Source organism: Macaca fascicularis, chromosome 13, assembly GCF_037993035.2.
Source record: "Macaca fascicularis isolate 582-1 chromosome 13, T2T-MFA8v1.1".
Classification (NCBI taxonomy): Eukaryota; Metazoa; Chordata; class Mammalia; order Primates; family Cercopithecidae; genus Macaca; species Macaca fascicularis.
Window position 1 is genome coordinate 57,323,491 of NC_088387.1, and position 24,343 is coordinate 57,347,833.

Below are 24,343 nucleotides of genomic sequence, written 5' to 3' on the forward strand. Positions count from 1 at the left end.
GTGTTATGCTAAATGGTTGTTGATGTTGCTGTTATACCCTATGGAGATTCATGTGCTAAGGGTTTAGTGCTCTGGTCTGAATGTTTGTGTCTCCCTCAAAATTTATATGTTGAAACCAAATCCCCAATGTGGTGGTGTTAAGAGTTGGGACACCTGGGAGGTGTTAGGCCATGAGGGCAGAGCCCTTGTGAGTGGGATCAGTGCTCCTATAAAAGGGGCCTGGGCGGGTGCTTGCCCCTTCCTCCAGGTGAGGACGCTGTAGGAAGGCATCTGTGAAGCGGAGAGTGTACGTTTACCAGACGTGGAGTCTGCTGGCACCTTGATCTCGGACTTTGCAGCTTCCAGAACCGTAAGCAACACATTTCTGTTGTTTATAAATCATCCAGTCTAATGTATTTTGTTATAACAGCCCAAACAGATGAAGACAATGAGTTATCTCTAACTCCCCTAAGTAGGCTATTTTGGTATTTTTTACTTTAATTCCTAGCCACACTTTACATACTGGTCCATGGTCTCACAACAGAAGTGGCGGTGCCCTCATTCGAACTCTGGCTGCCACTTTTCTGCCTCTTTTCCCGGAGCAATGCACAGGCCACCTCTTCTGTGACTCTTGAGGGCTCAGGATTCCTCATGTCCTGGGGCTGGTGTATGTTTGAGGACAGTGGCCTAAGCAAGCCGTGAGCTGGCAGGGCCCCAGAGCTGCCTCATGCATAAAACACAGTTTCAGTTATGAGTTTTGTTTTCTACCAAGCGCCATGTTGAAATGATTATCTAAAATCACGCCTGCCCTTTCTTTCATGATCCTTCAGAAGCACACCACAAGACCATGAAAACTCGGGCAGATTGACAGGTGTCTCCTTTTACGGATGTGCCCGGGAGGACCCTCTCCCCAGAGGTCAGCCCTATGGAGGTGCGGCACCCACCCCGCTTCAGCAGGGAAAACCATCATGTCTTCAAGCACCTTTGGGTTTCTTGTCAGTCAGTGGGGAAAGGGATTCCCAGCAGGTCCCCAGGAGCATTTGCAGCCCGGACCCATCACCTTTTCTTCTCTTTGCTCTTCTGTTAGTGCTGGGTTGCCCTCCATTTCCCTTCAGTGGAGGCTGATATTAGATAAATACCAGCTGTCACCGGTGGGCTCTGCCCAGATTTTCTCTCCCTGATTGCATCCTTTCAACAGGTGTCTGGTGACACAGAGCCCATGTGGTCCTGTCTGCCTCACAGATGTTAGATTCCAGCAAAAAAAAAAAAAAAAGCCCACAACCCTGGGGTGGAAAAGAAGTGTCCAGATTTTACTGAAAATGAGGCTTTCTAGGGCTGCTGATGAAGCCGTTTTCTTTCCAAACATCTGAAACAGCAAAAGCAGATTGTAAATGAAGAGGGAGTTACAAGATAGTAGCTGAAGGGAAGCAACACCTGCCTGTCTTCTGGGTTGCAGCTGTTGCCGCATGGCCAGGACAGCAGTGGCCAGGAAAGCTGATTTAACAGGGTGGGGGAGAAGGGATCACCGTGGAATAGGGGTGCCAAGACAGATATTAGGTTAAGGGGAAGAGAGCTCAGGCGTCGTCTTTGAGCCAAGGGAAAGCATTTTATCTGACAAGAGCTTGAACTGGCCCATGCCATTCTCTGATTCCTACCCAGATCAAAGTTCAGACTCCCAAGGCAACTCAGCAGAAATGAAGTGAAATAAATGGCAACCCCACTCCCCCAATGCTTCCCCGGACTGAAGTGTTCTATGAGGAGCTGGACAGTCCTTCTGGAGACAGCAAGACTTCCCTCCTCCCACTGAGTAAAAATACCGATTTTGGTAAAACGTCTCCATTGAGCTGAGGGTCTCTTTTAAGCCATGGCTTGAATTTATTATGAGCTCAGTGGCTCATGCCTGTAATCCCAGCACTCTGGGAGGCTGAGGCGGGCAGATAACCTGAGATCAGGAGTTCAAGGCCAACCTGGCCAACATGGTGAAACTCCATCTCTACTAAAAAATATAAAAATTAGCTGGACGTGATGGTACACACCTGTAGTCCCAGCTACTTGGGAGGCTGAGGCAGGAGAGTCGCTTGAACCTGGGAGGTGGATGTTGCAGTAAGCCAAGATCGCACCACTGCACTCTAGCCTGGGCAACAGAGCAAGACTCCGTCTAAAAAAAAATTATTTTTGTAGAGACAGGGTCTCACTATGTTGCCCAGGCTGGTCTTGAACTCCTGGCCTTCAGCCATCTTCCTGCATCAGCCTCTCAAAGCGCTGGGATTACAGGTGTGAGCCACCGTGCCCGGGCTATGTGACTTGAATTGATAACAGGAGATCCCCCAGTGTGGCTTGCTTTGGCAGTAATCCTGCTGGGTTTGGGGGTCCTTGAGCCATGTTGGGAAGCCTGGTCCCAGAGCTACAAAGTCAGGAGCAACTCCACCTACCCTGCCTGCACCACCTCCAGCCCAAACTTGGAAGTCTTGCTTTGGATAACAGAAAAAAAAGGTGGGGGTTTGGGTATGGTGAGGCTGACAGTGGATGGGGCAGGTTTCCTTAGGAGCATGCCCTCAGGTGTTCCTGTGGCGTCACACTCAGCAACTGAGAGGCGTCTTTACTGATTTCCTCCAGCCATCCACTCGGGTCTCTCCTACAGTGCTGCGTACATACTTTTCAACCGGGGGGTTTCTGGTGCTGTGGGCTGTAGAGCTGTACCCTGGGAGTAGGATCACCCCATATCCAGTTCTTACCTGCTGGTTACACAAGGTAGGGATTGAGACAAAAGCCAACAGAAACAAATAGCTTTTGACAGAATGGAAACCCGAACGGTTTGGGGGATTGCTTCAGAGCTTGGAGAGCTGAGTTAGTGATTGATAGAATATGATATTTGGGGGGAAAATTTGGACAGGACTTGAGGTGAGGGTCACAATGTTTGCAGGCAGAGGCAAAGCACAGATTCAGGAAGGGTCCCTGTACATTCCCCTGAGGGGCTCATGCATAAACTGGTTTAGGAAGCAAACAAAATGAAAGTCTGCCCGTGCGCCAGGCACTGTGCCAGAGGACAGGGGACAAACATGAGCCCGATCCAGTCCCTGCTCTCAAGGAGTTCATGGCCTGAGGGAGAGAGACAAGCAAATCAGTCATCAGGAAGCAAGGTGAGAGGTGACATAACAGCCATCACCCCACTGAGGCTGATGCTCTGTGGCTAAGTGTTCAGGCTCTGATCCTTCAGATCTGGGCTCAAGACTTCTCTGCTTCCTGGCTCTGTGATCTTGGGGGAAGATACATCATGTCCTGTCTTGGTTTCCTTATCAGTAGAAGAGTTCAGGTACCTTTTAGGGTTACTGTGAGGATTAAGAGAGAGAATGTGAGGCCCAGTACCTGGCACTCAGCAGAGCTCTTAATAAATGTAAAGCAGTTTTATGATGAACATTACATGCTCAGAGAGATTTGCCAAGCAATCGCAGAGCTAGAGAGCCAGCTCTGTCTGTCGCGCTGGCCCAGAAAGGCTCCCTGAGGAAATGGGGCTGGCCGGCTGGGGAGAAAGGGTTTTCCCAAGAGACAAGCACGGGCCAGCCCTCAGTGGGCATTTGGTAACTAGCAAGGAGCTGGCAGGCCAGGTGGGAGCCTCCATGCAGAGAGGACTATCCCAGTGCTGTGGAACCTGCCAAGGAGCTGACTTTGTCCAGAGGGCAAGGGGGTGCCATGAAGGATGTTCAACAGGAAGAGAGCTTTCCATCGGCATAGTGGAAGGTTAAATTGGAGGTGGGACAGGCAGAGGAAGGTCAATGTGAGGCTGTTACAATAATCATGTAAGGATGATGAAGGCTTGAAGAGAGAGGCAATGGATACTTAGGAGGTGTCATTGACAGGACTCCAGGTCAATAGGATTAGGAGTGAGGAAGGGGAGCAGGCTGAGAGTGAACCTGAAGTGTGACAAATGGAGCAAGGGCCGTCTTAAGGCCAGGGGCATGGTGGGGTTGGGTGGAGGGTTGAAAGGCTGTGAGTACTTGCTTTTGTGGTGCACATGTTTAATTGCAGGAGTGTCTTGGGGACATCTAGGTGGGGATGGCCATAGGGCCGACAGAATAGTGGTGCAGGGCTGGGCACAGTGGCTCACACCTGTAATCCTAGGACTTTGGGAGGCCAAGGTGGGCACATCACTTGAGGCCAGGAGTTCGATACCAGCCTGGCCAACACGGGGAAACCCCATCTCTACCAAAAGTACAAAAATTAGCCGGGCTTGGTAGCATGCAGCTGTAGTCTCAGCTACTTGGGAGGCTGAGGCAGGAGAATCCTTGAACCTGGGAGGCGGAGGTCGCAGTGAGCCAAGACTGTGCCACTGAACTTCAGCCTGGGCAACAGAGTGAGAGGCTGTCTCAAAGAAAAAAAAAAAAAAAAAAAGGTGGCATAGCTCAGGGGGAGAGGCAAAGATGAGGATCTCCATTGAGATCATCATTAGCTGTTTTGATCAAGGATTCTGTAGAGGAAACACTGGGTAGGAGATGACAGCAGCCCTTCTTCTAAGGTAGACACAGCGCAGATCACAAAAGATCTCATTTTCCCTCCTTGACCCTTTTGTTCTTTGTGACTCTAGTCCCTGACCTTCAGGGGAGGGGTGGTGAGGCGGGAGAGGAACACGAGCTCTGGTCGAAAGAAGAGCTGGGAGCGAGCAAGCGAAAGGCTTTGAAGTCACAGTTTACAACAATAGTGACCAGTATTTTGTTCCCTAAATCCTGGTTTTTTGAAAACTGAAGGAAGGGAGCAGTTTTTGAAAGAGGTAAATTTGAAATAACATTAGGTAAAGTGATATGCAGCATTCTCACAGATGGTCCAGGCTGAAAAGATAACTGAAATGACAGATAATTGAAACAAAGCAGATCCCTTCAGGGCAACTTTAAGACAACCATATCCTCCTCCTATCTGCATCATTAACGACAGAACACTCATCTGGATGAATGAAAATAAACAGTTGTTTATTGAGGGCTTTCTATATGCCAGTGATGATATGGATCATCATTTAATCTCCCATCCTGATTAGATGTCATTTTATCTTCTACTTGTTTTATCATCCTTATGCTGCTTTTGGAGAACTAGTCAGTTTTTTTGTTTGTTTGTTTGTTTTTAAAGACAAGTCTCAGCCGGGTGCGATGGCTCACACCTGTAATCCCAGCACGTGGGGAGGCTGAGGCCAGTGGATCATGAGGTCAGGAGTTCGAGACCAGCCTGACCAACATGGTGAAACCCTGTCTCTACTAAAAATACAAAAATTAGCCAGGGGTGGTGGCACACGCCTGTAATCCCAGCTACTCTGGAGGCTGAGGCAGGAGAATCGCTTGAACCCAGGAGGTGGAGGTTACAGTGAGCCAAGATCTCGCCACTGCACTCCAGTCTGGGCAACAGAGGGGGAGACTCCGTCTCAAACAAACAAACAAACAAACAAAACAAAACGAAAGAAAACGGAGTCTCACTATGTTGCTCAGGCTGGTCTCGAACTCCTGGGCACAAGTGATCCTCCTGCCTCGGCCTTCTGAGTAACCAGGACTACAGGTGTGTGCCACCAGGCCAGGCAGCCACAGAAATGTTTAAGCTGCATGAGGTTTTGGGGAGCGTCTGTAAAAATGCTCAGGATGGCCCATGAGATGCCACAGGTGTAATGTGATTGGATTTGGCAAGGCTTCACCTGTTCTTATGACTGGTGGGCAAGATGAAGAAATGTGGGCATCACTGGGTTGAGAAGCCGCACCCAGGGTCTTCCTGGCACACTGGATGTCTTACTGGTCAACATTTTGTGTCAGTGATTTGGATTATGAAGGATGTTTATCAATCTGTGGATGACAGAGCAGAGGAAGGAGGGCAAGTGTGTGTGTTGATGGTACAATGAAGATTTGATGAGATGAACAGGCTGAAACAATGGTCTAAAGCTGACCAAAAAAAGCTGGAAAACGATCAATATAAAACCCTGCTTTTAGGCTCTAAAAACTCAATGACACCAGGAGATGAGAGATGAGAGAAAAAATCTGTTTTGATGGCAGTTAGGGGGAAAAGACTGTTCACACAGTGAGCTAAAGAGGCAATATTGTTGCCATAAACAGTAATGCAATTTTAGGCTACATTAAAAATAGTGTCTGAAATAAAACGAGCCCCATGCCAGTGATGAGATGACATCTAGCTCTGTCAGGGGAGCACATTTTAAGAGGAACTTTGGCAAACTGGACGATGTCCAGAAAAGAATAATGTGTGTAAGAAAGGCCTGGAAACCATGTCATCATGGGAGGTTTGGTAGGAGGAGGAGCATCATAGTGATCTTCAGATATTCATGGAAAAGAGTCTAGGTTCATCCCTGTGGCTTGAGAGAAGGTAACTTGAACCAATGCTCAACCGGTTATGGGAAATCAGGTTTCCACTCAAGGTCCTAACAATCTGTGCTGCCAACCAAGTGTGTGTATGTGTGTGTGCATCGGAGGTGGGCAAGGAGACTTCCTGGTGAAGTCCTGAGCCCGTGCAGTGTCCCTGCAAATGTTCGGGCAAAAGCTGGCCAGCCAGCTATTCAGATGGGGGTGTGGGGATGCAGGAGGGTATAAACAAAAAAGCTAAGAGTCAGGGAAACTGGATTCAGGTCCTGCCCCTGGTTATAGATATGTAATGATGTGCCAGTCAGTTTTCTTATTTAGGCTTCAATTTCTTCAGCTATGAGTATTGAGTCATCTTTGGTTTTCAACTTTTGGTAGCAATGGAACGTTTCTATTACATGAAATCTTCTGCAATCACCTTTCCCCTCCCTAAATATAGAAGCCCCATGTGTTATTATTGGACACACCCTGACTACAGGTGCCAAGGCCTCCTGGCACTGCTGCGGGGTTCCTGGGAGTAGTTTGGAAAGCGCTGAACCAGCTGATCTTCCAGCCCTAAAATTCTATTCTTTAAGGTTTTCTCCTACCTTAGTTTTTGATTCTATAGACTCCAATCCCTCATTTTATGAAGTACCTGGTGCTTAAAAAAGGGATTTATCCAAGATCTTACAACTGGTTAGTGGCAGGGCTGTATTTAACACACAACTCCCACTCCAATTCAGCGCTCCTTTCATCTTGTCAGGCTGCCCCTACTTCTACCGGGGACTTGTCTTAGCACTTGTTCCCCCACGGTCACAGGAAATCCTGTACTGCCCTCTACAGATCCTTTCCCTTTTGGAAAAGCATGAGCAAGGCAATAAATCTAGCCTGGGGCATTGCAGCCTGAGAAAATGATCTCGGAATTCATTTCTCTATGCGTTATCTCAAGGAAATATATGAGCTGAGAAATAAAACATAGGTGTGGCTCAGACTACTGGTTGCCCTACATGATCTGTTCTCTTCTTCCTTAAAACTAGATTCCCCTTCTTTTAGATGGCCACCCAGAATAGAGGTATTTCCCAGCCTCTGTTGCAGCTAGATAGGAACCTGCAGTGAAGTTCTGGCCAACAGATTATAACTGGAAATACTGTGTATGCCCTATGGAAAGTCTCCTTCATGGGAAGGAGAGTCCCCTCTTCACTCTTTCTATCCTGATGGCTGGAATATAGGCATGAAGGCCATAACCTTAATGGTCACCTTGGACCAGAGGGTAGAAACCATGTGTTGAGAATAGTGAAACAACAAGCTGGTAAGAACTTCAGGAGGTGATCATAGGAAGCCCCTTACCAGCCCTAGACTGGAGGGAAATAAAATTCCACTGTTTAAGCCACCATTACCATTTTCATCTACTCTGTCATTGGTTATAAGGTAGCATTACTTAATACGTCGCTAAGAAAAAGAAACCACAGCCAATTAAAGACAACCCATCCAATTGTATGATGCATTCCAATTTCAGAGAAGTTAAAATGTGACAAAAGGATGAGTCTTATTACATGAAATGCAGTATTTTGGGTTTTTGTTACTCACAGTCAGGCCTAATCCTAATTGATTCAAAAAACATGAAGGCATGAAAAGATGACAAATTCTATATAAAGAACACAATCGTGAAGAAGGAAGAACAAGCTTCTCTATTAAAAAAAAAAAAAAACTCATAAAAATAGTACTGATGTGACTCAACGAAAGTTTTCTCCCGTGCTTCCCAGTCTGGCTTGGATTAACCTGGGGAATTATGTATGGCTCTCGGGACTTGGGCATCCAGTGGGATGAAGCTGCGGGATGAATGAGCTGGTTTTAAGATATAGAGGACCCAAAACTGTTTGCTGAGCCCCAGTGTAGGATTTGGCTTTTTGGGGCTCCTACTCCTTAGTTTCTTCCCCTCTCAACTCTGCAGGATCTTCCTGGTTGACTTTAAGATAGATGTGCAGCTGCTGATGACCGAGACAAGCTTGGAAGCGACAGGCTGCCCCTTAGCTGAGATCCCAGGAAGGTGCTCAAAGCTCTTCCTGACAGCCACTGCTATTGTATAGTTTAAACCTGGTCTGGCACAAAGCTGACCATTTTTTGGTCTTCAGTACTGAAGCATTAACTTTAAGCTATGATGATCCAATATTAATGTACCTGTTATGAAATCATCAAAGACTAAAAGGAAAGTCTGGCTTAAGCCACTTTCATAACGAAGGCCCACTTAACAATTTTAAAATGCCAAGTTACTCTATTATTATTTAGTGACCCTTTCTCCTGTGGCTGCTTCTTGAATCTACTGGGACTCCAGGAGCTTTCACAGAGTTCCCTGATGCTATGCTCTGGCTGCCACTCATTGACTGTTTACTCATGTGACAAACATCTTATTAAATACATCCATTATTTATACATCAACCTCATGAGGTAGGAGATCACTCCCATTTTTATGGATAATTCGGGCTCAGAGAAGTTGATTAATTTTCTCATGGTAACACAGTTAACATGTGGGCTGTGAACTTAGGTTGGTGAAACTTGCCATTAAGTTGTAAGGTACTACAGAAGTAGCCCTTTATGTTTCAATTACTGAAACATGAAAAATTCTGCTAAGGAATTTTCTGAGTCATCTTTTTCCATCCAAAAGGTTTGTGGGATACTAAAAACTTGTGATTATTTTGAAGGAAAGCTTTCTCTGAAAAAGACCAAACTTTTTTAAAAAAAATAGTTGGGGAAATGGTGGGATATGGACTGGATAGGCATCTTGTCACTCCAGGTCGTACTTACATTACACTCACGCATGCGTTCCAATGGCCAGTGTAATCCCCTGGCAACACAAGAATCTGTCAGTGACAGAGATGCAGGCGTTCCACTGGCACATTCCCAGAGTGGATGAGGCCGACTGTCAGCTGACTGCCTGTTCCTGATGCAATGTCATGTGACTTTTTGCTGAAACAATATCTAATAATCTAAAATTACTTTTTAGACTTTTTCTGTCTACCTTCACGCTTATATATTCTTGGAAAGAAAAAAAATCCCTGCAAATCCCAATTTAACCTTGCCAATATTCTGATGAAGATACATTATAATGAATCATGGGAATTTCTTTACCGATCTCATGTTCTATATAAAAACAAACAGCTCAGGTACTAAAAGTACTGATCCAATTCTTATAGGCCAGATTCTAATTCTTCCTGGCTTCAACAAAGTAGAAGCCCTACCAAATGATTTTCTCTGGATTGAAATATGTTAATATTCAATAAAACTTCTGATTCAAACTCATTACATTTTTCCTCACATACCAAAGGACAAAGACACCAGGCTAAATTTCTTTTAAATTATTTTATTTTTGTGTAAGCTAAAAGGAAATTTACACACTGAAATTTCAAAAGACCTTGGGCATGCACATTAACCTTGTTAGAGGTTCTTCTACATGTCTCTCTTTTTTCCATAGGAATTTCCCCAAACATTTAAAACCCATAGTTTTCACTGTATATACAGCCTAAACCATAGCAATCTATGATTATGTCATTTTACACTGTGCAAAATCCTCAAAAAATAGTGGTACAATAGAACAAAAAAATCAGTAACAAGTAAATTCCATTGTAAGACATTCATATAATTTGGTCCTTCTCCGAATCAAACTGATTTTAAACAGACACAATCTCTTTAAACCCCTCCAATCAAGTTCTGACAGTGATCCATACCCTATAACAAAAGAGCAATTGATTAAGTACCTTGCAAAAGGCCAAACAGCACTACGCCAGATTGAAAAGATTAAAAAAGCCCCAAAATGTTAACAAAAGCCAGATCTGAAACCCATCATACACAAAATTAAAAACCAATTAAATGGGGGACTTTGGAGCTTATTTATGATAGCAAAAGTAATTCCACATGTAATATGAAAAATCAAGAGGACAGTCAATGCAATCTGAAAAGACTGAAGGGGATTTCAGACAGTGAAGATTTGAGGTTTTTTTTTTTATTTCAAAAGTTTTGTAAGAAGGACACCACCAGTGTATTTCACAAAGACATAAATGTATACACCCCAGCAACACAAAAAGAATAAATCTTCAAAAATGTTTACCCCCGATTATTTACATTTTTCTAATATAAATTTAGGACTTCAGTATGTAAATAAATATACATTACTATGTATACCTTTCTAGTGCGGCTTACCAACAAATCAGCTGAACTTGAATTTTTTGTTTTTAATTAGAGCAGGTATGCTTTTGATGGTAGGGAAGGGATGGGAAAAAGGAAAAGCAATAGTAACCGTCCAATTCACATCAGTTATCAGTCTGCTTTTTCTTGAGAGCTTGTGGAAGGTGTTAACGTGGCTGGGAACATCAACACCTTGGCATGCATGAACGTTAAGTCAGGAAGGCCAGCGATCACCTTGATAGCTTCTTCACTCAGGTGCTCTTCTCTTTTCGGTTTCCTATTGACAAATGGAAAAAGACAAGTGTGTTAATGTGACTTTGCCGTAGGTCAAATGGAAGAAAATCCACTCTCAAGGTAGACAGTTAGCAATCTGAGGGGACTTGAGTATTTTTTCCTCTGCTAATTCCTGAATCTTGTAATACTTTTGTGTAGTGTGCTTTCTGTGCCAAATGCCAAATCTTCATGAAGAGTGACACGTGGCCTATTTATGTTCATTAAAGCTAGGCATGCACACACAGATACTCACATGCATACCTGGACAGCTCGTGTACTTTTTAGGCTTTACATTACACGAGAAGCATCTACCCAGGCATAATTTTAAAATGTTACTAAGCAGAAATATAATGCTGAAGCCTTAGTAACACTCCACCTAACTGGATTTCTCCCTGTCCCTCCACCCCCTAAAACAACCTCAGCATGAAACAAAGTATGTCCGGAGCAAGACTAAGTCATTTTAACCTCAGGCTTTATTCCCAGTGGGGAATTCCAGGAGAGAAAGCTCTCAGCTCACTAAGACCCAGTCTCAGCCTGTTGGGATGCAAACAGCAGGTCCAAAAGCAGCAGCATTCAGGGCTGGTTGCTGGTGTTATGCATGTACACAGGCAGGACGGAACTCTGGGAGAGGGAAATCTTTAAATCCTATGGGTCCTGTAGATGAAGTATATTTTGCTGCACTGGGCCCCGATATGAGAAATAAGCAGTTTAGTGCCTAGCACAGACATGAAAACCCCTGGTGACCCAGGTCTACTCAGCAGGTGAGCCACAGAAAATGCCAAATGAGCCTCAAATTGAGCACATGATTGCAATTCAAACTTTATTTTTTCCGTGACATTAAATATATTGAAGGAATAGTTACACAGATTATTAACTTTAGACCAAAGATCATTTCAAATTGTTCATTATAAAAAGCCTAATTCTCTTTTATGGTAAAGGACAGCTGGTATTCTTAGATGTGACACAAGTTATTTCTTTGACCTAAATGTTTCCTTTTTCCTTGGATGGGGTGCAGGAAGCCAGGAGGTAAAGCAAGAAAGGAACGGTAGCTACAGGCTTTTTTATTCCTAGGACTTTTCTGTTACCATGTTGAACCCAGACTGAAAAAATTTTATAGAATGAATAAAAAATCCAATGACGTTTAGGACTAAAGTTCTTCAAAAGGGAAAAAGCATCAAGCATATAGCAGATGAACCAAATACTGCATTCAGTACTAGCTTCTTAGAAGAATGAAAGAGCAATCCAACATTTTTTTCTGATGAAAATCTACATTTTAAATTGCAGTTAAATAGTGGCAAAACTATTATGTGGATGTTTGATGGGGAACTGGATATCTGCATCATTCCAAAGTAAAACCAGATACATGACAATTGAAAACCTGGGACTGTATAATGGAAAAGGTCAGCTTCTCACCAATCATCACTCTCAGCACCACTAACAATGGAGTCAACTAGATGTATGGACCTTCTGATGTGATACAACACCTAGGATGCATTCTAGCCAAAATATTTACCCTGAATTCAGCAAGCCTTTAGATATAATTTCCAATTTACAGGAAAATAGGGAGATACATAACACAGTAAATATTACTTTAAGGAAGCAAACAGACAAATCCAGAGTTTTTAGGACATTCCGCAGGACACCCAGACTAATCTTTATACAAGCTACTGTTATTAAACAGAAAACAGAAGAAATGAGGAGATATGCTAGGTTAAAAGGGACTTAAGAGCCTTAACAGCCAGGTACAATAGTCTTCAATTGAATACTGGTTTGTACAAAGCCGAGAAAGGATAGTTGGAGAAATCTGAATATAGCCTAGGTAGATGAAATGAAAACTCACTGAAATTGACAGATGGAGACCACTAAGACTAGGTTCAATTCACTATGGACATAAAATCTCATTTTTGGTAGAACCCCTTCCCACATATATATTTGCATAGAAAAAGATCTGAAAGAATATACACTAAGGAGTTTAGTGATCCTGAATGGTAAGAATGTGATACTTTCATTTTTAATTTTTTTTGGTCTGGATTTCCTAACTTTCTAAAATATACTTTACTACTTCTATAATGATAAACGGTTATTTAAAACAATAGTGAATCAAAGTGCACCTAATTGGACTTCCCTATTTGTGGAGTACAGTTTGGGTGTAGGAACAGAGAGCAAAAAATAAGTTTTTACCTAAGAAACAGTTGGTAATTATTCTAGGGTTTTAAATAATTGCTTTATTTCAGAGGCAATATGAAATTATATATTAAAATAAAAACAAGTTTACACAGTTTTAGTTTGTGCATTTATCTATAGTCATTGTGGATGGCTGTGAGCTAGTCTTCTTAGAATATGGAAAGAAGTAAACACTTAACACTTAAGGAGAATTTGAAAATAAAAAGTTGCCATCATTTCTCAAAGGTAGTGACCTAATTTTGATCTATATTCTCTCTAGTGAAGATGTATCCTTTTTGTCAATAGATTATAATCGAGAGTCCAGGAAAAAACATGATCAATTGTGTTTTAATTCTTGTTTTTGACAAATGTGCCAAGACCTTTCAGTGGTGGAAATTTTTCAACAGTGTTCAGACAGCTGGATATCCACCTGCAAAAGAATGAATGTGGACTCCTACCTCATACCATATACAGAAATTAATTCAAAATGGATTAAAGACGTAAATGTAAGAGTTGAAACTATAAAACTCTTAGGAGAAAATCTAGGTATAAATCTTTGTGATCATGAATTGGGCAATGATTTCTTACATATGACACCTAAATCACAAGAAAAATCAGATCTTATCAAAATTAAAAGCTTTTGTGTGTCAAAGAATACTATCAAGATAATGAAAAGACAACCTGCCGAACTGGAGAAGATGTCTTCAAATCATTTCTCTGATAAAGGCTTAGTATCCAGAATATACTTAAAAATCTTACAACCTAACAATAAAAAGACAAATTATCCAATTAAAATATAGGCAAATGGCTGGGCACAGTGGCTCATGCCTGTAATCCCAATACTTTGGGAGGCTGAGGAGGGAGATCGCTTGAGCTCAAGAGTTCAAGACCAGCCTGGGGCAACATACGGAGACTTTGTCTCTACTAAAACAAAACAAAACAAAACAAAGGCAAAGGATCTGAATAGATATTTCTCCACAGAAGATATACAAATAGTCGATAAACACATGAAAAGATGCTCAATATCATTAGCTATCAGGGAAATGCAAACCAAAATGTCAATGAGATACCACTTCAAACCGATGGCTATAACCAAAAAGACAGTAACAAGTGTTGTAAGAATGTGGAGAAGTTGGAATGTATGTTATTAGTGGGAACGTAAAATGGTGCCATCACTTTGGAAAAGTTTGGCAGTTTCCCCAAAAAGTTAAGAGTTCCTATATGACCCAGCAATTCCACTCCTAAGAGAGTGGGAAACATCTGTCCACACAAAAACTTATACACAAATGTTCATAGCAGCATTACTCATAATCGTCAAAAAGTGAAAACAACCCAATTATCAACTGATTAACAGATAAGCAAAATGTGCTATGTCCAGTGAAATATTGTGCAGCCAAATACGGATACATGCTACAAATATGGATACATACTACAACATGAATGAACTTGAGAACAGAATGCTAAGCAAAACCCAGACACAAAAGGCTGCAGACTGTAGAATTCCATCCTTGTGAAATAACCAGAAAAGACAAATCCATAGAGACAGAAAGCAGATTAGTAGTTGCCAGGGCCTGGGGAACGAGAGGGATAAGGAGTGACTGCTAATGGGTACAGGGTTTCTTTTTGGGATGATAAAAATGTTTTGAAATTAGATAGTGATGATGGTTGCACGACTTTGTGAATATACTAAAAACCAGTGAACTGAACACTTGAGTTAATTACAAATTTTTATCTCAATAAAAAGGCCTAAAAAGAATAAAAGATCTATTATTTTTGGCACTATTTCTTTGACCTGTACAAACTTCAGTTACAGGTCTATGGCTACTAACTAGCTGTCACTAGTTAGTAGTGATTTACAATAGGAAGTAATTTTCCTCCATATTAGGAAAGGTAGGCAAGAAGATGGAACTATTTTAAAACTAAGAACTTGCATATCTTTAAAAAACTCAAAGTGAGAAGTCACTTTCACAACTTGTGTTCCAAAAGAGAAGAGCCCATATACGTTCCCTGACACATTCAAAGGCACTTAGTAAAGAATACTGGTTATTGTTTGGTCCATGTCCATTCTCCTCTACCTTGACCACTGTTTTAACTCCTTCTTACCCTACAGTCTATCACAATGCCTTTTCACTTTATCTTCTGCTTACTGTCAATAGCCAAGAAGATTTTGCTGAGCTTTTTTGCAGTTCACTTTATTCAAGAGAAAAATGAAAGAAAACCTAAAAATAAGATATTAAAAATGCTTTCTGAAATTATGCCACAAGCCTCTCTGCTCTATACAATTGAGAATCACTCGTTGGGACATTTTACAGTATTTTAATACTTGTGGGCATTTGTATTTACCATTTTCAAATGACATTTCTCAAAACAGAAAATACAAAGTTGGCAACTTGTTCTCTCCAATTTTTGTTTTAAATATGATGCTGGACAGGTCCTAGCGAGTAACTCAATACAGAATTAGCAGACGTTAACTCCAGGATACATGATAAGTTCATTCCCTATTAGTATAGAACAAGAGAAAAAATAGCTTCTTAAAGTGATAGGGCTTGGAAGAGTTCTCTAGATTCAGCATGTTTCAAAGATGAGTTAAAGAATCAGGAGAGCCTAACGTGGTTTAGAGCTCCTCCTAATGGCACAAAATGAATTCTCATCATTGCGATGTTCAAAACTATAGTTCTTTGGTCAGTGAGAATGCAGGGAAAACAAAGTGAGGAAAGAGTAGAACTGTCCTAGAAGGGGTTGTCCTAAAAATAGCAGGGGGAAATCCAAACAATAAAAGCATCCTTTTTTATTTTTAAGTCAAATGTGCGTTAGCTTTTAGTTAACACATACAAATTTCTCATCCATTTTTTTCTATGAGAGGAGTTTCAATTTGAAGAAGTGATTTATTTGGAAAGAGAAAAAATTAGAAAAAAAAAAATCCACATAGCCACATTTACAAGTAGGTTCATTGAAGAGGAGGCTTTGGCAGTGCCAGGTGGCATACTGTAAAGAGATGGGGCAATGAGCACAATGGAGAGAACTGGCAGACAAACAAGGATTTACATGCTACAAAGCCATTCTAGGGAAAAGTTAAAGGTAGTCTACAATTATGAAATGTATAATAATGTATTTCATCATTATATGTATTGGTAACAAGAAAAATCTGGGGGAATAAAAGCACACACGGTTTTTTTTTTTTTTTTTTTCTTTTGAGACGGAGTCTCGCTCTATCGCCCAGGCTGGAGTGCAGTGGCCGGATCTCAGGTCACTGCAAGCTCCACGTCCCGGGTTTACGCCATTCTCTGGCCTCAGCCTCCCGAGTAGCTGGGACTACAGGCGCCCGCCCGCCATCTCGCCCGGCTAGTTTTTTGTATTTTTTAGTAGAGACGGGGTTTCACTGTGTTAGCCAGGATGGTCTTGATCTCCTGACCTCGCGATCCGCCCGTCTCGGCCTCCCAAAGTGCTGGGATTACAGGCTTGAGCCACCGCGCCCGGCCTAAGCACACAAAGTTTTAAACGACAATGTGATAATTCAAGCTAAAGTTAAGAGTGATGAACATTTATTACTCACAATAAAAAAGGCTTTTTAAAATTGATGTTTTTCTATAGAAGAATCTATTTAAAATATAAACCTGAATTTAACATGTGATTGGCATGTATTTATTCAGGAGAAAGAGCTATAAGACTTCTTTCAAAGTGGGCAACCAATGGGTAAATAGTTCCACTTTAAAACGCTGATGAATCACGGATTGAGACAGCAGAGCTGGTGTGCCAATCAACCAGTATTTGCTTTTGCACTAGTGATTTCCTGGTTCAGAATGACATCTTCCTGTTAGAAACTGGCTCAGTCTCATGGTTAACAGTAATTCAAAGCAATGGATTGTACCAGCCTAATCATATGAAACTAAAGATTTTCTGAATCCCAAACACATGGCCCGAGTGACATTCCGTGCCTTTAGTTCCAACATAGGGAGATGGTAGTTACTTTTCTATAGGACATGCCTCTGAAGGGGCTTCTGGTAAAGTAAGGCTTTACCTCCCAAATCAGAGGTGCACGTCAATGAAAATTCCAAGAACCATCTTAGCCTGCAAGTAAAAAGATCAGCCTAGGTGACTCCAGGATTATAAAACTGGGTTCTCAAAGATGATCTTCTCAGCAATTATGAAGAGAAAGGGAGAGTGTTTCTATAATGGCCTTATGATCACAATACTTAATGAGAATTAGTCTCTACAAAGAGGAGGCGGGAGGGGGGAAGAAAACCACGTCTGTCAGCCTTGGCCAATCTCTTATGAAATAATCCTGTTCTATTAAGTTCATAATTAAACCTAATTTGATAATATTTTCTGGACTTGGGCATCAACTGACTTTTATAAAGCAAGTTGTAATACAATATATTGAAATGCTGCCAACTTAACGTGCTTTTTCCTTTGGGCCATTTTGTCTCAGAATTCAAAATGTGGGTACAATTGACACTAACTGTTTACCTGGTAGATGTGCTTGTCTTCTCTACTGTAGACATGAGTCTCGCAAATGCATCAGTCACTTTGAGGCTTGAGGTGGAGATTTCCAGCTTAGAAGTTGTTAACTCATACAACTCCGGATCCACACCTTATAGTATAAAATGATAGTTAGTGATGGTAGGCTGCAGTGGGTTACCCAGTTAGCCACAATCCAAGATGCAAAAGGCAATATTCTGTAAACATCTGAGTCTTTTACAAACAGAACTATCTTCAGAACACTGGAATACTGCATTTATTTTTTAAATTATGTACTCTACTTTTTGGAGTTTTTATAAAACAGGAAAATACTTTTCAAATTCCATTTTGGAATGAATATATCCTTAAGCTAGCATTTATGCAGCAGATGCTAACCAAATATTTCTAAAATTTCTATCTGCTATCGAAAACTCCCTCAATTTGGATCAGGAAGGGATATAAAATTATCAATGTTTTATAAAAAGAATGCACATGATATGACATCCCATTTTTCAATTAACTAATCTCATTTAAAAAATTTTCCTGTTTCCTCACCTCCTTATTTTTTCTCTATTTTCTTCCACTGAAAAAGATTTAGAAGCTAATATAAAGTCTCAAACATGGTAAATGATCTGGTTCGTTTAAATATATTTTGACTAAGGACTAATCATAAACATATACCACATAGTTCTTTCTTCAGGTTAGAGGTGGGGAGGGTAAAAGATTTTCAGAAAAGGTGAGTAAAAGTACCACTTTTGGACAAAATGAAAATTCTTGTCTATAGGGTTAATTATATTTCTGTAGTCTCATATCTGAATCTGGTAGTCATTAGTTCAAATATCTTGTTAGAGTAATTCAAAAGGAAGCTCAGAGGGTTAGATTTATTGCAAAAATTGATTTAAAAAATCTCCCCCATCTGACTTCATTAAAATATACATATAACTTTGCATATTTCTCATGTAATACAGATTTATAGCAATGATGACAACAATAACATGGAAAAGAACAGTTTAAATATTTTAAACTTAAGTTACACTTTGGATAATAAAGATATTCAGAGTAAAAAAAAAAAAGTTTTTAATCCTACACTCTCCTGGTACCAGCAAATAACTTGAGAAAAAAAGTTCATGAGTTGCAGGGTGTAACAGCAAAGCAAAATTTTAAGGAAGAATGTCTTAGTTTCTGAAGTTTTTACTTATTATTTCTTTTAAAAAAAATGCCCTGTAAGATCAGCAGATAAAGTTATATATAAGTTATATATAAATGCATATATTTAGAGTAACAAGTTTTTTCCTTTTAAGATACTTAGCAAATTAAAAAATCAGAAACTCACTTCTATTAACCAACTTTACAGAAGTAAACAGATCTCAGATGTTTACAGAAATCAGACAAGCAAAAGCGACTTCCACAGTTACGAAGTCTAACGAGGGAGGAAGGCTATAGAAAATGTATGTTGACTCTCCCAAGTTCTCAATATTTCATTAAGGTACAGTTTCAAAATATACTTTAAAAGGACTTTCCTTTGTGTTCCTGTAATAAGAATATGGGTTGCAATTAAAATGTAAAAAATTGTATATGTCTGTAAAGGGACCAAATGAGCCCAAAGTACTTCCCTCTCTCTAAAGGCTAGATTCCAGCAACCACAAAATTTACGTTGCTGTCTAGTGTATAGGGCAGAATAAATAACTGCATTCTGACTGGCAATAGGAAAGTGCTAGTAAAAACTTAGTTGGGTTTATAAAATACTGGCCACTTGGCTGTCAAACAGTAAAGTGGCAGATTAATAAAAAAAGACAACAAAATCACACCCCCAAATAACTACCACCACACCAAACCCCCCCCCCAAACTATGGTTAGATTTTTCAAAAACAAGACAACTATTTACTATAATAATTGGAGAGTAATTTTTTTAATGGAAGGTCTTTTTTTTTTTTTTTTTAACAGAGCCTTAATGAGGCATAGTTTAGTTACATTACTAAAGCTAGCCAACCAAGTTCTATGCCAACCTCCTAAGTCTCACACACAAAATAATTAACCGCAAGCTAAGACGAAATGACTTTCCCAGAAACAAGTCAGAAAAAATGCAAGCAAGTGGTGAAATGGAATACTAAGGAAGGTGTTGATACCTGTAGCTTGATGGTAAGTTTTAACAAAACCCAATAGCAATAAAAAGAAGCCAAAGCAAATATATAGTAATCAAATTTATATAGCAGCTAGAGCATATTAATGAAAATATTGAACAAAAATATTTAAAAGGCTCCAAAGTAATGAGAACTGCATTTGACCATGCTGATTTCACTTCCATTACAGCTCTAAGCTTCTGAAACCGCTTGCTCTTCTTGCAGCTGTGTACACTGAGCCTGATTATCAGGTCATTTCTGTACTTCTTTATATAGCCACGTTATTTGTGCTCCTATGAATGGTTTTTAAATGAGTTTGAAATGTAACCAAAAATTAAATTTAAACCAGGTTTTTAGGGACCCAAAAGAAAAACAGTGACCTCATTCAAATGATAATACAGTTTATGACAAAACAAAGCTGACAGCAAATTTAAAATGGGAGCTTAATTCTTGGGAATATAGTAACAAAAGGATATACATGTTTTTGGTTGTCCCTCCCACCCCCCAGTAAGTATTCTAAAATGTCAGACAATTAGCTTACCCAGGTCATTGCATAGATCAAATGTAAATTTAGAAGTAATTTAAGTAAATAGTACAATAGCATTTTGAAGTCAAAACCAGACAGATTGGTTTTTCATATGCTTGCAAAATCTTGAAAACAGTAAGAACAATCAGGGGCTTGGATTTGAGGAATCCAGTCACTCTATACCAAATGACCTTGGAACTTCCCTGCAGCAGAATCAGATTTCCATAAACAAATCTCAAGGGCTTCCTGGGTCCCAGGTTCACTCTGAGCTGACTATTAGTCTCCCCCATCCATATCCCATCATGGCTGCTCAACTGTTGGAAGTGGGTGGTAGCACTATCTAGTGGAATAGCACAAAACCAGTGAATTTTCAGGAACCAGGCCAGTTGTGAAACTAGCCACTGGTGGGGACAGAAAGGGACTCTCACTATGCATTCTGGCATGGGCATCTATATGGCACCCCAACAGCTGTCTGGTGATCAATGGGCATGATTACCAGATCACATGTTGGGACGACAGTTATTAAAATAATATTGAATAAAATGTAAACATAAAAATGCCATTATAATTTTAATCTTTTATTCAGTTAGAAAATGACAAAGTACATTAGTCCTTTGGTCAATGAACTGAACTTTTGCAGGGCTGAACATTAACAGGCACTCCAGTAATTTTTAATTTCTAGCTTTTAGTATCTCATAGCAATTATTTTCTACTATTAACTTTTGTAACATTTTTTTCCCCATGGAAAACTAACAGTATACTTTCTATTTAAGAGCTACATAAAAACAGAAATAGTTCTATATGGGACTATATACTTAGTGCTAGACTCCAACATTTTGGAACCTAATTATATATTTAGCAGCACTAATAAACAACTAATTGAATGCTGGAATTCGTAAAGGTTATATTATTACAGGCACTACAATGTAAAGTCATCTTTGTATACTAAAATATTCTATCTCTAAACTTGTATTTTTTTCAAATGGCTTTATAGAATATGCTTTTAAAAATAAGCATATAAAATATCACATTTTCCACTTAGAGGGAAAAAAAACCCAACAACCCTACCTTTAACTCTCTAAGGACATTAGGGATGTTTTATTCCTAGAAACTACTTTCAGCTTTGAATATTACACTTTGAGAAAGTTTTCCTTGAAATACATTTCACATAAGTCATTTTTTTTTTGTAATCAGATACTAGAAAATAACAGATGAAAGAAAAGTATTAAAAAGACATAGAGAATACAATCTACTTGTTTCCTTGTTTATAGGAAAGTCAAGTGATGTGGTCATGCTTTTAGTAAATAAACTGGAATTGTGGTTTTAACACTCTGCTGACCTGGGATTGTGGTGCTGCTGCTAGAGCTACTGTCATCCACGGGCCCAAAGAAATCAAGGTTCAGAAGAGTGGAACCTCCACTAGCTTGAAATTCAGTGACCGTGTTGGTAGGCAGCCACACAGAAGGTAAGCCAAGGGAGGAGGGGTTATGTGTAAAAAGGGGTAAGACACACACTTGAACATGCAGGTTATAATTAGTAATCATTACACATTTTAAAAATCAACATTAAAACAATGTGTACAGTATTAGTTTTTCATTACTAAGGACATTTCTAAAGTAACAGTTTAATTCAATGTACATTTTCTCATGTACAATGTAAAGAATGTAACACTTAGTAAGGTTTTAGGAGTTCAGTTCCTTCAATCAAAACTGGAAGCCATACCAGAAGGACCAAAAGGAAAGCGTACCCGTTAAAGGGAAACAATACTTTAATCTCAACCCAACATTAAAAATCGCTGTACATGCCCAAATCAATCTTTCATGTTAGTAATACTGGTTTCTAATGCTTTTTAAAAAGTGACAAAGTTGTCAGTTTCAGGACACGCACCAATATGTTTAGTTTAAAATAACATAATAAAGAATGTCATAACTACCCTACCCTGATGTGCAACCTCAAGCTGTACTGTTCCCCTTTAACTCTGAAACAGTAATCAGAAATAGTATACATTTTTAAAGAAGTTGTTTGTTAATAAAAAGCATGATGATTTGACTGAAGACACCAGACAACAGCAAAAAGTGCATCCAGGCTTTCCTTCAGCACTATATTAATTCAATTGGATGCTTTCCAGATATCCTAGGACCCCACTATAAGGCCAAGCTGATAGTGTCTTTTTACAATGGCAAAATAATTGCCGTTTAGACAATGACAGGTGTTTTAGACAATGGCTCGAACAACTTAAGCACAAGGAGTAAGACCAATTACATCTTGGGATCCACTTAAAACTTGTGGTGTCAACACTAGAAACTAGCATTGGTGTGTTACTTATTTTAAAAAGCCCACATTACATTACTGGAATAAGTTACTCCTTTTTGAGGATTTTCTTTTAAAGCCATAAGTGAAACCAATTATTTTTAGAACTGCCTACTAACATTTGGAGACACGCTTTAGAAAAGGATCGTGAAATTTATTTTCTATTTGCATATAGGTGCTCTATAAAATATTAAATCTAAAAGCTACTTTAAGTCAATAAACATGGATCTATGCACATTGTTTTTGGTTAAATAATTGTGCTTTGTGCTTTGAAGCAGCCTCTAGCCACAAGACTTTGCATCCAAGAAAATTCCATAAATTAAAACTTACAGAAAAAAATTCAAGGTAAATTGGTCCTAGCTAAAATTTTTTAAACTACCTAGATATTTGTAAAAAATAAAGAAGCTTACTTTTGACTTAAGATAAAGAAACTAAAATTTTACCTAACTACTATTACCTATATTTGGACATTAATACTGTTGATAATAGTAACGGCTGGTTTCTTGAGCAATTACTATTCAGAAAGAAAGCCTGAATTTCCAAAGATAAGAATAAGTTATGTTCAAACAAAAAAGGAAATCAGCAGAGAGAAGTTTGTCTGAACTTTGTAGCTTTCTTAACTCTAGCTCTGGTGCTAGAGGCTCTACGGAGAGACGTACCATCTAAAGGGTTAGTAAGGCCACTGCTACTCCAGTCAAACTGGACGGGTGGTAGAGACTCCTAGAGTTGAAAACCAAAAAATCAAAATTAATCAGTACAGGTTGTAGCAACGTAAAGAATCCTTTAAAAAAAAAATTATAGCAAGACCATTAGGCAACAAAGTACCTAAAGACAAAATTGGGATAATTTACAATTTCAGAAGGTTACCTGCAAATATTAGCACAAACTGAAATTGCAAAATTTACAAACAGTACAGGTTATTGACATTTAAAAAGCTGTATCTGGGAAATGAAATTATCTTTACATTTTTAAACAAATTTATGAGCTGATTCTATGCCAAGATTTCAATCTATTCTCAAATCGTGATTTAAACTATTGGTGTGATTACAATAAAAACATGGTATAAAATGAGAAGATTCAATGTCTAAGGTCTGTCTGGTTCCTTACAATTTTCCAAATTTTGAAGAAAATCATGGGCTAATAAATGAGACATTTTTAAAGTGTTGATTTAAAATATTTATTTATTTATTTATTTATTTATTTTTTTTTTTTTTTGAGACAGTCTCCCTCTGTCACCCAGGCTGGGGTGCAGTGGCCGGATCTCAGCTCACTGCAAGCTCCGCCTCCCGGGTTTACGCCATTCTCCTGCCTCAGCCTCCTGAGTAGCTGGGACTACAGGCGCCAGCCACCTCGCCCAGCTAGTTTTTTTGTATTTTTTAGTAGAGACGGGGTTTCACCATGTTAGCCAGGATGGTCTCGATCTCCTGACCTCGTGATCCGCCCGTCTCGGCCTCCCAAAGTGCTGGGATTACAGGCTTGAGCCACCGCGCCCGGCTAAAATATTTATTTTAATCAACTTCTTTAATTTAGAAATTACGTATTAGATACCAGAATTTAATTTTGGGTGTCATCCTTGTATAGGGGCCACGCTAATCTCCTCTGTACCTTGCCAATTTTAATAATGTGCTGCTGAAGTGAGCATAGAATTTTAAAAACAATACTAAAACAAAACTAAAGGGATGCTCAGGCCGGGCGCAGTGGCTCAAGCCTGTAATCCCAGAACTTCGGGATCCAAGGCGGGCGGATCACGAGGTCAGGAGATCGAGACCATCCTGGCTAACACAGTGAACCCCTGTCTCTACTGAAAATACAAAAAATTAGCCAGGCATCGTGGCACACGCCTGTAATCCCAGCTACTTGAGAGGCTGAGGCAGGAGAATAGCTTGAACCCGGGATGCGGAGGTTGCCGTGAGTCGAGATCGTGCCACTATTGACTACACTTCAGCCTGGGCGACAGAGTGAGACTCTGTCTCCAAAAAAAAAGAAAAAAAAAAACCACTATTCCAGGGGTTTAAATT

The 24,343-nt window shown here is 40.0% G+C and overlaps 1 protein-coding gene and 1 non-coding gene across 6 annotated transcripts in view; both read right to left on the reverse strand.

Annotated features, from left to right (window-relative positions):
• Positions 1-9,638: 9,638 nt before the first annotated feature.
• The window catches only part of AFTPH (aftiphilin), a 71,857-nt gene continuing 57,152 nt past the window's right edge, over positions 9,639-24,343 (reverse strand). For 2 of the 5 annotated variants that reach the window (XM_065527028.1, XM_005575745.4), the window contains exons 7-10: positions 22,985-23,045; positions 21,355-21,438; positions 17,379-17,502; positions 9,639-10,752 (exon numbers count right to left, since the gene is read on the reverse strand). In XM_065527028.1, the coding sequence (XP_065383100.1) occupies positions 10,608-10,752; positions 17,379-17,502; positions 21,355-21,438; positions 22,985-23,045 (414 nt within the window). In that variant the 3' untranslated portion in view covers positions 9,639-10,607. The remainder of the gene's footprint in view (positions 10,753-17,378; positions 17,503-21,354; positions 21,439-22,984; positions 23,046-24,343) is intronic. The other 3 variants (XM_074011655.1, XM_005575746.4, XR_001484455.3) reach the window with 2 other exon arrangements.
• Positions 23,861-23,966, reverse strand: LOC123568479 (U6 spliceosomal RNA). Its single transcript, XR_006691854.1, has one exon. It is a non-coding gene; the product is annotated as a U6 spliceosomal RNA (small nuclear RNA).